Source organism: Ictidomys tridecemlineatus, chromosome X (genome assembly GCF_052094955.1).
Source record: "Ictidomys tridecemlineatus isolate mIctTri1 chromosome X, mIctTri1.hap1, whole genome shotgun sequence".
In the NCBI taxonomy this organism is placed as follows: Eukaryota; Metazoa; Chordata; class Mammalia; order Rodentia; family Sciuridae; genus Ictidomys; species Ictidomys tridecemlineatus.
The window spans coordinates 30402531-30419315 of NC_135493.1; the positions used below are offsets into that span (position 1 = coordinate 30402531).

The following is a 16785-nucleotide window of genomic DNA, read 5'->3' on the forward strand; positions in this document are numbered from 1 at the left end:
TGTGTGTGTGTGTGTGTGTGAGAGAGAGAGAGAGAGAGAGAGAGAGAGAGAGAGAGAGAGAGAGAGAGAGAAAGATTGAGATTCACTTGCAATGAGACATGTGGCTTTTTTTTAACTTTTAGAAAATCTACAGATTGGAGCTGGGAATGTAACTCGGTTTTAAATTGTGTGCTGAGTTTCTTGAAACTGTTTTGGAAAATCTGCAGATGGGGACTGGGGATGTAGCTCAGTGGTCGACAGCAGGCTTAGCATGCACGAGAGCCTGGACTTCACCCCCAGCACCAAAAAACAAACAAACAAAAAAACAACAACCAAACAAGAAAGTTGTTTAAAGTAGGTCCCTGTATTGTTCCAAGCACTGTATACATACTAATGCCTTTAGTTTGGGGCCTGGGGGTGTGGCTCAGTGGTAGAGTGCTTGCTTAGCATGTACAAGGTGGGGGGTGTTCCATCCCCAGTACCCCCCAAATCCCTTTAATCTTCACCGATTCCTATGGAAACCGACTGAATTGGTTCCCTCCCTCATAATTGGGAACAAAAGTTCCCCCACTGAGAGTGGGAGCTGGAGGGGCTTCCACTCCAAATCCTGACAGGCACCAAAGAAATTGAGAGCTAAGATTGCCCATTCAGGCCAGTCTAACTGCAGGCTAACTAAATCTGCATATGTACATTTCCTGGCCTTTTGTCTCACTAAACTGCTGCTAGCTCCTCTCCCCTGCCTCTTCTCCTTTAAAAGTTCTGCCAATTTTCAGGGATTTCCAAGATGGAATTTTTGAAACAATTAAGTTTCTTCCATCTTGCTTCAAAGCTGGCTTTGAATAAAACCTATTTTCCTACAATTTAACTCTTGAGTATTTCTGGAGTGGAAAATATTATAGCCTTACCTCTTCCTCCCTGGGCAGGATATTGTGCTGCCGTGTATGTAATACTATGAGGTAGATACTATAGTTTTCTTCATATTCCAGATAGGTGAAACTGAGGCATGAGGCAGTTAAGTAAAATGAAACCTTTTTTTTTTTTTTTTAAACAAAAGTTTCTCAGGATGCAGTCCCGTACAGAAAGATGAAGAGCAGTGTGCCCTATTCTGGGCAAGATCAAAAGATAGGGAAGCCCTAGACCTTGGTCTGCCTCTGTCCTGATGTACATGGCTGACTCCAAATACCTTTTTCTATTCCAGTTCCACGAACAGGAGTGGATCCATATTTTGTGGAGATATCAATCTGTAAGATTTTGACACCCCCCACTTTTAAATTTTTTTTAGGTACTGGGGATTGAACCCAGGACACTTTACCACTGAGCTACATCCTAACCCTTTTTTGTTCTCTAAATTTTCTTTTCTTCTTTTTTTGGTAAAAGGGATTGAACCCAAGGGCACTTAACTACTGAGCCACATCCCCAGCCCTTATTTATTTATTTATTTTTAATTTAGAGTCAGGGTCTTGCTAAGTTGCTTAGGGTCCCAACTAAGGTGCTGAGGCTGACTTTGAACTCTCCATCCTTCTGCCTGAGCCTCTTGAGCCTCTGGGATTACAGGCATGTAATCCATGCTGGGCAACCCTAGTCGCCTCTCTCTCTCTCTCTCTCTCTCTCTCTCCATATCTTTATTTTTTTTTTTTTAAAGGGAGAGTGAGAGGAGAGAGAGAGAGAGAGAGAATTTTTTTTTTTAATATTTATTTTTTAGTTATCGGCAGACACAACATCTTTGTTGGTATGTGGTGCTGAGGATCGAACCCGGGCCGCACGCATGCCAGGCGAGCGCGCTACCGCTTGAGCCACATCCCCAGCCCTCCATATCTTTATTTTATTTTATTTATTTTAATGTGATGTTGAGGATTGAACCCAGTGCCTCACATGTGCTAGGTGAGCACTCTACCACTGAGCCACAAACCCAGCCCCCTTTCTATTATTTTAAAAACGCTTTATTTTAATTTATTTATGTGATGCTGAGAATCGAACCCAGTGCCTCACACATGCTAGGCAAGTGCTCTACCACTTAGCTACAGCTGAAGCCTCTTTACTTTTTAAGACAGAGTCTAGCTAAAGTGCTGAGACTAGCCTCAGCCTGGTGGATCTCCTGCTTCAGCCTCCCGAGGTTGCTAGGATTTCAAGTGTGCACCACCATGCCCAGCGGTGTCCTTTTTAAAAACACACAAGTAATCATTTGAAAACTTTTATCAAACCATGTGACCAAATGAATGCATCACTGGGGCCCTTCTCAGAGCTTGGAAGGAGCCCATGCCCAGGAGATGAGGTCTTTGCTTCTCCCCCAGACGTGCTTGGCATTGTAGCTCATTCAGATAGAAGAGTTTCCTTTTCACCCACAAACACAATACCCTCGAAGTTGGTCTCTCGGCAGCTCTTTAGCAGAGACTCTGCTGTCATTATATCTTTGCAGCCACAACCATCTCCATTCTGGGAGTGAAATCATTAGAGATGGTGAAACATTGCTAATTTGTCATGTTATATTTGTCATGTTCCCTTAAATCTCAACAGTGTTAAATTTCCTCCCTGGGTTACAAAAATTGCCCAAAGGTGGTTCATCCCTGTAGTCCCAGCTACTGGGGAACTGAGGCAGGAGCATCACTTGATCCCAGGAATTTGCTTGGGGCTGGAGTTGTGGCTTAGGGGTAAAGCACTTGCCTAGCATGTGTGAGTCATAGGGTTCCATCCCCAGCACCACATAGAAAGAAATGAGTGAAATAAAGGTCCATCAACGTCAAAAAAAATTAATAAAAAAAGAGGGGCTGGGGTTGTGGCTCAGTGGTAGAGCGCTTGCCTAGCATGTGTGAGGCACTGGGTTCGAGTCTCAGCACCACATATAAGCAAATAAATAAATAAAGATCCATGAATAACTAATAAAGTATTTAAAAAAAACCCAGCCTGGGCAACATAATAAGACCCTGTATCAAAACAAACAAACAACAACAATAACAACAAAAGCCACAACACAAAAGTTGCCCAAAGAAGTAAAACCCCAAGATGGATGTTGATTATCAAAATAAGATTCTACTTCCACTGTCTCCTTCATTGACAGTCATGGAGAAAGCATGGATTAATAAACTTTAATTTAACTCAGTTTTGTCTCTGAAGAGGGTCCAGTGAAAGCAGCCGCCCAATCTGTCACTTGAACAGTGTTTATATTTGTTGCTGGGATACCGAAGGCTCTTTTAAGCCTTTGGCTAAGAAGAGCACCACGCGTCTGACCTTGTTCACCTGCACATCTAGCAAATAATGGCCGAAATGATAGGAAAGCTCCTCCAAACATTTTGAGTGGAACACAAGGCATTTTTGTGCCCCAAAATTGCAGCATCCAATATTTGTTGTTCAAATAAAGCTCAACCTGCATACAGAAGTGCACATTACACATAATAAGATGAGGCTGGGAGAAGACAGATGTTAATTATTTTGAGGTAAATCACATCACCTTTGACCCAAACCCAAGCTGTAATTTTGTTGCTCAGCTTCTTGGTCCTGAAATTAATGTAAATCTTTACATTTGTAATTTTACTTGCCAACACCAACCCACCCACGCCATCTGTAAATGACTGCTCTGAGTCAGAGACTATTCAGTTACGATTGTGTTAGGTATTTTAAAATGTTCTCTGGAAGGATTAAATCACCTAATCCCGGTCCTTTCACTGTTTCTGTTTTATGTTAAAACGATGGAGCTGAAGAATATCTCAACTGGGACTTTTGAGTTTGCCTTCTCCCCAAATTCCTCCTTTCACGGATCAGAAACTAAGGCTCTCATGTTAGAAGCGACTTGCCCACGGGTCACTCAGAGACCAAAGGAAAGTACTGGTTTAGGATTTTAATAAAGGACCACACTTAGAAATCCTTGCTCCCAGTCTAGAAGCTACCCCTCCCCTGTCGTTCTGCCTCCGACAGCATCTCTAAGTCCGGGTCCCCCAACAGTCTGACACTCTTCTCAAAGAATCATGCCATTTTGAATCCAATGGGTCAGAATATGATTCTGATAAATCCGCATCTTGCAACAACAGGCATTAATTTGAGGAGGGGGATGGATAGACAAGACACTGCTAATAATGGTGACTTTTGACAAGGTAATGGGGACTAGGGATGGGAAAGGCAGGATGGGGAGCTGTTTACTTTTCATTTGATATCTTTACTGGTTGACATTTTATTACTATGTACAGATATTAACTGTGCATTAAAAACCTAAAAGGCAAATAGAAATACATGCTCACAAACTTCAAAGGAGAAATAGAATTTACCCCAGTAACACCCATGCTTGAAAATCCATTATATAGTACAGCAATACTTACAATTTTTTTTCCACCAAAGTATCCGCAACAGCAGAAGAGATTGAATGGGTTCCCCCAGGAGTCTGGGGACAGTGCCAGAAAAGGTCCTTGTATTTAAGAACTCTCTTCGCAGTTTATGTTTTTAAGATGCCTTTAAATTAATAGACTCTCTAGCATATTTTCATCTCTTTTAATACAAAAATAATGGATTAAATCACTTACCATCCACGAAAACTGCCCCTGTGGGAAGACACCCCTTGTTTCTTTCTGCAGTGGTCCGGAGCACCCGCAGCAAACCGCCTCCAGTTACTGAGTGGAGAGGCCCCCCGGAATAGGAAGCGCTGTGCACGAGCTGACCTGTATTCTGGCTCTCTCACCTGGAATCAGGCTCCACGGATCCTGTTATGCATTGAATAGTAACAAAACAACGGCATAAATTAGGGTGTTGCTAAGATTGTGTACCATCAACGTTTGCATGAGCATAATGGACATAATGAATTCTATAGCACTATCCTGCACAGCTTGGAGAGATTAAAACCACTTTGTCTTTAAATTAAATTTCAAAAATCATTGAACAACAAGAATAGCAAGAACAACAACAAAAACCCCTACCTCATCTATGTCAGCCACCCAATTGTAGGAGACACCACTTCTTGCTTTCTGATCATTAATGCCCGGTCCCAGGTTTATTTTAATAGCTGCCAGCTCAGTGCGCCCACGTCTATTGTAATAACCATAAAGGGGGCTTGGGTCCTCTTCCATTGTGTATGCAGCCCTAAGTGGAGAGCCTCTTATCCCCTTTCAGGAACAAAATCTATAACTGAAAAAGACCTAAGCTGAAGTTTATTTTATATCAATACTACACAATATAGTATGTCTAGGCTGTGGAAGAAAAAGAACAGTGGGCTTGAATGAGATAGATGCTGGCTGTTTGTCCGGGTTGGCCTTGAACTTGCAATCCTCCTGCCTCAACCTCCCAAATAGCTGGGATTACAGATGTGTGCCATCCAGCCCAACTTTTAATCCATTTTACTCTATGCAAATATAGATCAACAAAAATGAGTGCCAAATTATAAGAAAACCTCCTGTTGGAGCACTTTCTAAATGGTATTAGGCATCATACACACTGCTCAACATGCTTTTGTCTGTAACTCAAACTTTACTCACAGTATCTCTGAGAAATATGGCTAACATTATTATATTCCCATTTCACAGATGAGGAAACTGAGTCTCCAAGAGAATCAGTGACTTGCCCAAGGTCATACAGTTAAGTAAGCAGTGGAGCTAGTATTAAAATTCAGTTACTTTTCATCCGGCACTATGGTACACACCTGTAATCCCAGTGACTCAGGAGGCCAAGGCAGGAGATAGCAAGACCAACCTCAGCAACTTAGGGAGAACTTGTCTCAAAATAAAAAATGAAAAGGGATGGGGATGTGACTCAGTGGTATAGCACCCCTGGGTTCAATCCCCAGTACCATAAAAAAAAAATAAAAATAAATAAAAAAAATAATAAAATCTGGGTACTTCTAACTCTAGAGTCCTGAAATCTAAACTGCCTCTTAATTATAGTTCCTATTTATAGAGTGCTTATTACATATATTCTCTGGTAGATGGTTTGCATAAACTATTTGATCTTTGCAACAACCCTCTAAGGCAGACATTATTACCCTCATTTTATGGATAAGGAAAATTGAGGCTTAGAGAAATTAAGTAACTTGTGTAACAGCATAATTAAGTGGCAAAGTTCAGAGTTCAGATTTTTAGCCCAGGCTTCTCTGATACCAGAACAATTTTTAAAAATTATTTTCTCTAGGAACAACTCAGATGGCATTTTTCTCCTATTTTCCTGAAGAGAAGACACATCATCAATGACAAATGCCAATTGCTGCAAAATACCAAGAGGATCTTCACTCGAAGGAGAGAATGCTGAGCCTCCTCTTTGTGGTCAGAACAGAGTTCTTAACAGCTAAGCTAAGCTATGACTCAGATGCTTGGCTTGGGGCACACAACAAAAACCGTAGGATCTCCCAGGCATCATTGTGTGCTATCATTCATCTGTGAATAGCTCTTATACAAACCGGTGTGTGGGATGTGTTCCTCAGGAATGAGTTTTCCCCGGTATGTGAATCACCTATTCTTTTTTTTTTTTTAATATTTATTTATTTTTTAGTTTTCGGTGGACTCAACATCTTTGTTTGTATGTGGTGCTGAGGATCGAACCCAGGCCACATGCATGCCAGGCGAGCGCTCTACCGCTTGAGCCACATCCCCAGCCCCTATCATTTTCTTTTTTACTGGGGATTGAACCCAGGGTACTTTATCACTGAGCTATCTCCCCAGCCCTTCTATTTTTTATTTTGAAATAGAATCTCACTAAATTGCTGAGGTTGGCCTTGAACTTGCAATTCTCTTGCTTCTGCCTCCTCCAGTTACTGGGATTACAGTACTGTGCCACTTTCATTTTCTATTTTTTATGTTGTGGCTTGACAAGGTGGTTTATTCTTCATGCAAATCTCATGATACAAAACCTGCTGGATTTCTGTACTCTAATCAGGAGCTACAGAAATTTTAACACTCTCATATGACTCCCAAATAAGGGTTTATCCAAAAGAAACATGAATGTCCTGCATTTATGGACTTAGTATGTCAGGCAAAATGTAGGTGCTACTTTCCCCTTGGTAAAATGGAGTTCTAAGGTTGGAGATAGCATTCTCCATAATCTTGAACAGCACTGCAATCTCAGCACTACCTTAACTGTGCCAGCTCTTATCCTCTGCCTTGAATGAGATTAAATAAAAATGGTTTGAGCCAGATGAAGATGAAGGAAGGCAACTAGATGAAAACTGGTTAACAACCATTACCTTATGTTCTGAAATCTCTTTTAAATGAGTTTTTAAGTTTGTTGTTTAAACACAACAAACTATTTAAAAGTGAACAATTCAACTTATAGTTCTTGATTACTATCCAAAGGACTGGGCAAAGTGAGTCTAGGGTCCTTTCTGGAAGTTATTCAGCTGTTATCAGTCCATAGGAAATGGACCAATGTATTTTGGATACACTGGGATCAGATTTCATTTTGCTAATGTACTTGGAATGTTGACAGGTCATACAACTAAGTTCTTCTTTGTACTATTAGCCATGGATTTACTAAAGTTCATCTCAGGACACACTGCAGCATTTACCTAAATGTAGTACTTACTCAAATGTGAAGTATATCTATATATTTTAAATATATTTTTATGCACTGCTAAGGATTGAACCCAGGGCCTTGCACATGCTAGGCAAATGCTCTTCCACTTAGCCACAACTCCAGCCTGCAAAGTTTATTTTTAATATGAAAAGAAACAGCAAACAAAACAGAACTGTTTTTAGATACTTTTATTTCTTCAAATTTGTTATTTATCAGGAGTGACTGAAATAAAAAATATAATTGAGTCCCATCATTATTGTCATCATTATCATGGAAATGGCTTTAAGAGAAAACTGGTCAGATGAATATTATTGCTTCCCATTTTCAACCAGCAAATAGTTGCCACTGATAAACAGCCAAGAGTCTGTCCAGAATGCTTGATATGTTATATAATACAACATGCCTGTTCACAGGCAGGGAAAAACTTAGGAAATAACTTATGTGAATTTCTTGATTTCATCGTACAAGACAAGTACAAAAGCACCACCCATGCCTCTGAGAACATTGGACCATGCACCCTTGAAAAAAGCTTTGCCTCCTTCATCACGGGCAATTTTCCTCCAGCAGTCAATCGTGCCTGTATACATGATGTCAGCTGCAAAGAATAAAAACACAGTTAGAGACCCAAGCCAATCAAAGCCCTAAAATTCACTAGACTAAATAAAACACAGCCCCAGCTGTAAGAACTAATGCCAGTTTTTTGCTTATTTGCAGTGCTGGGGAGCTAATAAACCCAGGGTCTCAATCAAGTGCTCTACCACTGAGCTATTACACCCCAACCCCTAATATCAGTTTAGAACTCAACATTTGCACATGAGCACAGGCAATACTGAAATATTAATGCTGTGATTGGAGAACAACAAGCATGTGTAGACTACCCACCGGTCTTAACCTCTAATACCATTTAAGCACCCTCATTCATAGGCATCTAAAGGGCCTGCTCACAGGCAGCTGTGTAGCAGCCAGATGCTACACAGCTGCTATCAGCCCCACCCCTTGGCCTGAACACACTGCCATTTTTAAAGGAAGGCATCACTAGTTTGTGACTACAGTTTTCCCATGCCCATGACTTTATTTTCTGCTCAAGTGCAACTTACTTCCTTTGCGCCCTGACTGCATCATCATGCGGCGGCGAACAGTATCAAATGGATAGGAAGTCAACCCAGCAACAGCAGTGACAGACTGTGCAATCATCCAGCTGATGAAGATGTGAGTATTCTTGGGATCCGGAAGCATTCCTGGGAATAGAAAAGAGGCACTTTTATCAAAAGGCAGGGTTTTACTGACCTATTTTCCATACCCTCCAAATATTTAATCTGTTCATGAGTGTTGAAAGGGAGGAGTTTGGCTTGCCTCAGCAATTAAAAACCAAATCTCTGGCCCCTGGACTATTAGGTTGGCATAATGGTCTTTTGAACTGTCTCATAAGAACACAGCTTCAAAACACAGAGCAAACTTACCCTTTGCAGTGTCATAGATACCAAAGTAGGCAGCTCGGTAGATGATAATACCCTGCACAGACACATTAAAGCCCTGGTACAGGCCCTTAATCCCATCAGATTTGTAGATCTTAACCAGGCAGTCACCGAGGCCTTTGAATTCCCTTTCGGCTCCGGCTTTCCCCACATCGGCTGCTAGGCGGGTTCGGGCAAAATCAAGAGGATACACAAAACACAAGGATGTGGCCCCTGCGGCACCACCTGATGCCAGGTTCCCTGCAAAGTAGCGCCAAAACTGGGTCCTCTTGTCCACACCACCCAGGAAGATCTGCTTGTATTTATCTTTGAAGGCAAAGTTGAGAGCCTGGGTGGGGAAGTATCTGATGACATTGGCCAGGTTACCACGCCAGAAGGACAGGATTCCCTGCTCCTTGGGAATACGAACTACGCAGTCTATAATGCCCTTGTATTGCTTATCTGCAGTGATTTGCTTGCTGGCATGTTGTACCTGAAGGACAGAAGGAGGCCAACAGGGACAGTTATAACCATGGAGAAGGGAAGAGCATACATATATCATTTCGTTCAACACCCTTCGATGTTGGCTTTCCTTTCTCCAAATCTAGTCTTTCACATCACACAGGCTGGACCCTACTTAATGACAGCCACCCTCATAGGGTAAAGGGGATCTGCATCACCAGAGGCATTAAGCCTCCACCCCTTGGGGTGGGGAGGGGGCACATTCAAGTGGAACCGTGACCTTTAGACCCGGGAGAAAGGTCATTACCTTAGTCTCAGGTTCAGAGGCATTAGGGCGAGTCCCACGTAGGGCGCAGTCACCTTGTGACTGTGGCCTACCGCTGCTTCCTTCCTGCTCCACCCCCCTACTCCTCTCCTATAGGTGACCGGTGGGCTACCACCCCTCCACTTGCCCCGGCGCGCCCTCTAGAGCTAGAGCCAACCAGCGCGCAGCGCAGTAGAGCAGGCCCTGGGACTGCGGCGGCTGCGCGGGGGCGGACGTACAAGGCACATGCGCTGCCCGGCGCCGGCCGGAAGCTGGCGAGGTTTGAGCGCGGTTGCCGGCTAGGCGGCCGCTGGACCGGTCCGCATGGCCTTAGCAAGGCTGTTATCTCCTTGCCGCGACCTTGAGGTCTTCGGTAAGGACAGGTGTTCCTCCTTCTACCTCCGGCTTTCAGGCTTTGCCCTTGACCCTCATGCCTGGGGTGACAGTCTCTCCCAGATTGCCTCCTGCGAGTTCGCTGCCTCGGCAATACCGATCCCTAGGTCTCACTATCCTTGGTCCCCGACCCCTTCCCAGACTCAACTACTGATCACTAAAGGCACCTCCCTCAAGTTTCCCTTTTGGTTCGGCTCTGTGGTCACTCCTGCCCTCACCTCCCCACAAGTCTAAATAACTAGCAGCACCACTCTTGGGGACACCCTCCTTCTGCGCTGACCCCCAACTTCCTGGTTGGGCCCTGAGATCCCAGGACATACCTGCAACAGCAGCTTGACCCGCTCGATGGGCGCAACCGCGGTCTTGGAGATGGCCGCGGCCACTCCACCAGCCAGGAAGTCCTTGGCGAAGGACACAGCAGCATCTGTCATGTTGGAAGAAGAGGAGGCGGGCGACTAAGGGACCAGACGAGATTAAGAACCGGCTTTGACTCCGGGCTCTGGGGCGGAGCGAAGCAAATGGCCGGTTTATATAGGGGAAGCCGGCGCCCCGGCGGCCGGCGTCAGGGGCGGGCAGGGGCGGGCGCCGAGCCCCGGCGCGCAGGGCAGCAGAGCCGCTGAGTGGCTCGACGTGCCCGGGGAGGAGCCCTGGAGGTCGGGCCAGGCGCCGCCTTCCGCGCCGCCGGGGGTAGCCCGCGGCACCTGACCGGGCCAGAGGAAGGGGCCGCCTCAGGGAGTACCTATCACCTAGACACTAGACCCTGTGCCAGGCCTAGGAGTGGGGAGGAAGGGCGAAGTCAACAGTGTGCTTAGAGAAAAAAAGCCTTGTAGCGAGCGGGGCCAGACCTAGAGGCACAGTAGTTACCGGGACACCAAGAAAACTCAGTAATCAAGATAAATAATATTGAATGCAATATTTAAAAATTTTCATATAGGCAAACCACGACCTGTAGGCTGGTCACTTGTTTTTGTAAATAAAATTTAACTGGATACCCCCGACTGGGATCACGGTGAGACAAGTGAATCAAGGTCATACTAGTGCAGGATGGGATCCTTTATTTATTTATTTATTTTTGGGTTGCCGATGGACCTTTTATTATTTATTTATTTATATGCAGTGCTGAGAATTGAGTCCAGTGCCTCACACATGCTAGGCAAGTGCACTACCACTGAGCCATAAGTCCACCCTGGGGATCCTGTCTTTATTTAAAGTTTTCATCATTTGCTTATCATGAATTTTTGGATTACTTTTTTGGGGGGAATTGACCTCAGGGGCACTCGACCACTGAGCCACATCCCCAGCCCTATTTTTGTATTTTATTTAGAGACAGGGTCTCACTGAGTTAGTTGCTTAGCGCCTTGCTAAGTTGCTGAGGCTGGCTTTAATCTCGTGATCCTCCTGCCTCAGCCTCCTGATCCGCTGGGAATACAGGCCTATGGCATCACACCGCACTGCACTGCACCGCATGCCAGGCAGCATTACTTTTGACTTAAAAAAAAACCAAAAAAGTGCATTAAAATAATTCGTCTTGATTACTGAGTTGTTCCTCACCAAGGTGCATAGCTTATTCACTTCACCCTAGACTTGGCACTTCCCTGAAGCTGCACCAGTGAAGCCAGATAATATTGGGGGAATAGTAGGACTAGGACACTGTCACCATGCCCCAGACCCCAGTTTGCAAATACAATTTAACAAAAATTTTTCAGAAAATTGGCCTAGGAGAGTTCAAAGGACTGGGCTGAGGGTTAGGAAATGATTTTAGCCAGAAGCCAAATACAGAGATTGTAACCAGAAAGGTTAACAGGCTTAAGAAGGTTAAGAACTAGGTTGACATTTGACTCCCTGGACCCCAAGTAAAGTGCTCTTGGATTGAGTAGATTTCTGAAGTCCCCAAAGGTTTAGAGGATTCAATAGACTTAGACCCGCAGCCATTGTGTTCATAGACAAGTGTTCACAGAGCCCCTTAATCCCTGCACTGGGTAAGCATTTGCCACAGATGTCCTTAAAAACTTGAGTGCACTCCCTCAGGTTCAGAACAGCAGCAGATAGTGTAATTGCAAATCCCACATCTAAATAATCATAACAGTGTTTATAGAGATGAGGACAACTTTTAAAAACAGCAACTGCTGCTGAACCTTAGGTACCCAGACTTTCAGAATTCTCAAGGGCAGAACACCAGCAGGCCTGTGCTCACTGAAGACATAGTAGCATATTCCCTCATTTTCCTCCCCTGCCCTCTCCCACCTTCTCCAAATCTGCCCACTAGAGGACCAAATTCTACAGTTCCTCCAGGATTGTCAGGCTCTTCTACAAATATACTCTGTAATTTGTTAGTCTTCCCAAGAACCCTAGCAACCCAAAGTGATGGGTGCAAACAGCAGGTGTTCAAAGGAGCAATTTTGAATAAGGCTTGGTGATTCTAGGGGAAATCTTTGACCTGTGTTAGTGAGAGGCTGAGTGCTTTTCATTAGCTGATTATGACAGTAATGCAGTAGGATACAGAAATGACCTGGCTGTACAGTGTTAGAAAATGATAGGGTATATTCTCTGAAAGCCACAGTCACTTTTACTTCTGGTAAGAGAAGTAACAGCTAAAGCACAATCCTATAGAGGGTTTTATTTGGAGGGAGATGGTTTTATAATGCATTTCATAATAAAATTTAAAACCTTTCTAGTTTGAACCCCTGACATCTGAAGTAATGCATTTTATTCAAATGTTAATTGCTCCTTGATATACCCCACTAATACTAATAAACCCCTTTTCTGTGTGTGAACTTTCATTGGCCACATCTGCTATTCCCTTTCAGCACCATGCCCCTACTCTATTCTATTCCAGAGCTCTTTTACCATTTCAAGCACTTCCCCATTTACTGTTTTGTCAGATTTCTTTCTCTTTCTCTTTCTCTTTACATGCGCGTGCGCACACGCATACACACACACACAGGCATACACAATAGGATAAAATAATTACATGGAATTTGTCCCTTCTCAGTCCATGAGTAACTAAGTGTAGCTTTACTGAAGATGAAATACAATCTAGGTCATTTAAAAACCACTTCCTGACACAACCTAGAATTTTGCTAAGTCCACAGTGATTTAGAGCTCTCCTAGTTGCCTATTACCATGTATACTTCAAGATTCAGGATGTTCTTAAAAGTGTCAAGATCATAAAAGACAAAGACTTAGGAACGGTCAAGGATTAAGAGACTGAGACCTGAAAACTTAATGTGTTTTGTGATACTGGGCACGAAAAAAGAAATTGGTGATACTGTTGGTGAATTTTGAATATCTGTAGGTCAGAATTGTAATACAACTATTCTTAGTTATGGTAGTTATATAAGATGTTAACATTTAGAAAAGCTGGATAAAGGATATATAGAGGGGCTGGGGTTGTAGCACAGTGGTGGAGCACTTGCCTAGCATGTCTGAGGCCCTGGGTTTGATTCTCATCACTGCATATAAATTTAAAGGTCATCAACAACTAAAAAATTATCCTTTTAAAAAAGGATATATAGAAATTCTTTGTGTGTGTGTGTGTTGTTTTTTTTTTTTTTTTTGGTACTGGGGGATTGAACTCAAGAGTGCTTTACCACTGAGTTACATCCCCAGTTCTTTTTAGTTTATATTTTAAGACAAGAGTTTTGCTCAGTTGCTTAGGGTCTTGCTAAGTTGCTGAGGCTGGCTTTGAACTCGTGATCCTCCTGCCTCAGCCTCTCAAGTTGCTAGGATTACAGGTGTGCATGCACCACCATGCCCAGCTCTTTGTACTGATTTTTTTTAAAAAAATTTAAATTTGTTTTAATTAGTTATACATGACAAATAGAATGCATTTATGCTCTTTGATATATCATACATAGATCGGATATAATTTCTCATTTTTCTTTGTGTACGTGTTATAGAATCACCTTGGTCATGCAGTCACATATACATATAAAGTAATAATGTCTGTTTGGTTCTACTATCTTTCCTATCCCACATCCCCTCTCCTCCCCTCCCTTCACTTCCCTCTATCTAACCTAAGGTAACTCTAATCTTCTCTAGTGCCCTGCCCTCTTATTGTGAATTAGCATCCACATATTAGAGAAAACATTTGGACTTTGTTTTTGGGGGGGATGGGCTTATTTAACTTAGCTTGATATTCTCCAACCCCATCCATTTAGTGGCAAAAGCCATAATTTTATTCCTCTTTAAAGCTGAGTAACATTCCATTGAATATATACACCACATTTTCTTTATCCACTCATCTATTGAAGGACACCTAGGTTGGTTCCATAGTTTAGCTATTGTGAATTGAGCTGCTATAAACATCGATGTGGCTGCATCAGTGTAGTATGCTGGTTTTAAGGCCTTTGGGTATAAACCGAGCAGTGGGATAGCTGGGTCAAATGGTGGTTCCATTCCAAGTTTTCTGAGGAATCTCCATACTGCTTTCCAGAGTGGTTATACTAATTTGAAGTCCTACAAGCAATGTATGAGTGTACATTTTCCCCCATGTCCTTGCCAACATTTATTGTTGCCTGTATTCTTGATGATCACTATTCTGACTGGAGTGAGATGAAATCTTAATGTAGTTTTGATTTGCATTTCTCTAATTGCCAGAGATGTTGAATACTTTTTCATATATTTGTTGATCGACTATTTTTTTTCTTCTGTGAAGTTTCTGTTCAGTTCCTTAGCCCATTTATTGATTGGGTTATTTGTTTTTTTGGTGCTAAGTTTTTTGAGTTCTCTATATATCCTAGTTCTTTATATATCCTAGAGATTAATGTTTTATCGGAGGTGCATGTGTGAAGATTTTCTCCCAATCTGTAGGCTCTCTTCTCACATTATTGATTCTTTCCTTTGCTGAGAAGAAGCTTTTAAATTTGAATCCATCCCATTTATTGATCCTTGGTTTTACTTCTTGTGCTTTAGGGGTCTTGTTGTGAGGAAGATCCTAGGCCCACATGGTGAGGATTTGGGCCTACTTTTTCTTTTATTAGGCACAGGGTCTCTGTTCTAGTGCCTAAGTCTTTGATCTACTTGGGGTTGATTTTTGTACAGGGTAAGAGACAGAGGTTTAATTTCATATTGCTACATATGAATTTCCAGTTTTGCTGCCACCACTTGTTGAGTAGGCTCTTTTCTCCCGTGAATGTTTTTAGCACCACTGTCTAGTATGAAATAACTGTATCTATGTGGGTTTGTCTCTCTGTCCTCTATTCTGTACCATTGGTATATATATCTATTTTGGTACTAACACCATGCTGTTTTTGTTACTATAGCTCTGTATAGTTTAAAGTCTGGTATTATGATACCTCCTGTTTCACTTTTCTTGCTAAGGATTGCTTTGGCTATTCTGGATCTCTTATTTTTCCAAATAAATTTCTTGATTGCTTTTTCTATTTCTATGAAGAATGTCATTGGGATTTTAATAGGAATTGCATTAAATCTGTATAACACTTTTGGTAGTATGTCTGTTGTGATATTTTCTTCTTTGTCTTCTATTTTAGTAATTTGAGTTTTGTCTCCTTTTCTCTTCATTAGCAAGCCCAGGGGTTTATCTATTTTATTTAGTTTTTCAAAGACCAAACTTTTTGTTTTGTCAATTTTGTCAATTTTTTTAAATTTTAGCTCTGATTTTAATTATTTCCTGTCTTCTACTGCTTTTGGCGTTAATTTGTTTTTCTTTTTCTAGGGCTTTGAGATGTAGTGTTAGGACATTTATTTGTTGACTTTTTATTATTTTAATGAATGTGCTAGGTGCAATAAACTTTCCTCTTAGTACTGCCTTTATAGTGTTCCAGAGATTTTGAAATGTTGTATCAGTGTTCTCATTTACCTCTAAGAATTTTTTCCCTGATTTCTTCTACTATCCATTCATCATTCAATATTTTATTATTTAGTTTACATTTGTTAGAGTAACTTCTATTTTTTTACTTTATTGTTGATTTCTAATTTCATTCCATTGTGGTCTGATAGAATGCAGGGTATTATCTCTGTTTTTTGTATTTACTAAGAGTTGCTTTGTGGCATTAGATATGGTCTATTTTAGAGAAGGAGCCATGTGCTTCTGAGAAGAAAGTATATTCACTTATTGAAGGATGAAATATTCTATAGTTGTCTGTTAAGTCTAAATTATTGATTGTATTATTTAGTTCTATACTTTCTTTATTTAGTTTTTGTTTGGAAGATCTATCCTGTAGTGAGAGATGTGTGTTAAAGTCACCCAGTGTTATTGTGTTGGGGTCTATTTGATTCTAAAAATTGAGAAGGGTTTGTTTGATGTATGTAGATGTTCCATTGTTTGGGACATAAATATTTATAATTGTTATATCCTGCTGATATATACTTCCCTTAAGAAGTATGAAATGTCCTTCTTTGTCTCTTCTGATTAACTTTGGTTTAAAATCTACTTTATCTGAGATGAGAATGGAAACCCTTGCTTGTTTACATGATCCATATATGTGATAAGTTTTTTTTCTCATCCTTTCACTTTCAGCCTGTGGATGTCTTTGCCCATGAGGTGAGTCTCTTGAAGACAGCATATTGTTGGGCCTTGCTTTTTAATCCAATCTGCCAGCATGTGTCTTTTGATTGATGAGTTTAGGCCCTTAACATCCAAGGTTATTATTGAGATATGATTTGCATTCCCTGTCATTGTGATTTATTCCTGGCTTTTAATTTGACTTAGTTTCTCCTTTGGTTAAATGTTTCTTCAGTGTGGATGCTCCC

At 41.8% G+C, this 16785-nt stretch overlaps 1 protein-coding gene across 1 annotated transcript; it reads right to left on the minus strand.

Annotated features, from left to right (window-relative positions):
* Positions 1-7631: 7631 nt before the first annotated feature.
* Slc25a5 (solute carrier family 25 member 5) lies at positions 7632-10600 on the minus strand. The gene is made up of 4 exons (XM_005319381.5): positions 10392-10600; positions 8919-9405; positions 8556-8696; positions 7632-8053 (listed from the first exon to the last, which is right to left on the minus strand). Exons 1-4 carry the CDS (start codon positions 10500-10502, stop codon positions 7896-7898), a joined length of 897 nt encoding a protein of 298 aa, XP_005319438.1. The 5' UTR covers positions 10503-10600; the 3' UTR covers positions 7632-7895.
* Between the last annotated feature and the right edge of the window lie 6185 nt (positions 10601-16785).

Coding starts and splice junctions, on each gene's coding strand:
- Slc25a5 (XM_005319381.5), bottom strand. CDS start 10,502: ATGACAGATGCTGCTGTGTCCTTCGCCAAGGACTTCCTGGCTGGTGGA. Junction 9,406..10,391: donor GGGTCAAGCTGCTGTTGCAG/GTATGTCCTGGG, acceptor TCTGTCCTTCAG/GTACAACATGCCAGCAAGCA. Junction 8,054..8,555: donor GCAGTCAGGGCGCAAAGGAA/GTAAGTTGCACT, acceptor TATTCTTTGCAG/CTGACATCATGTATACAGGC.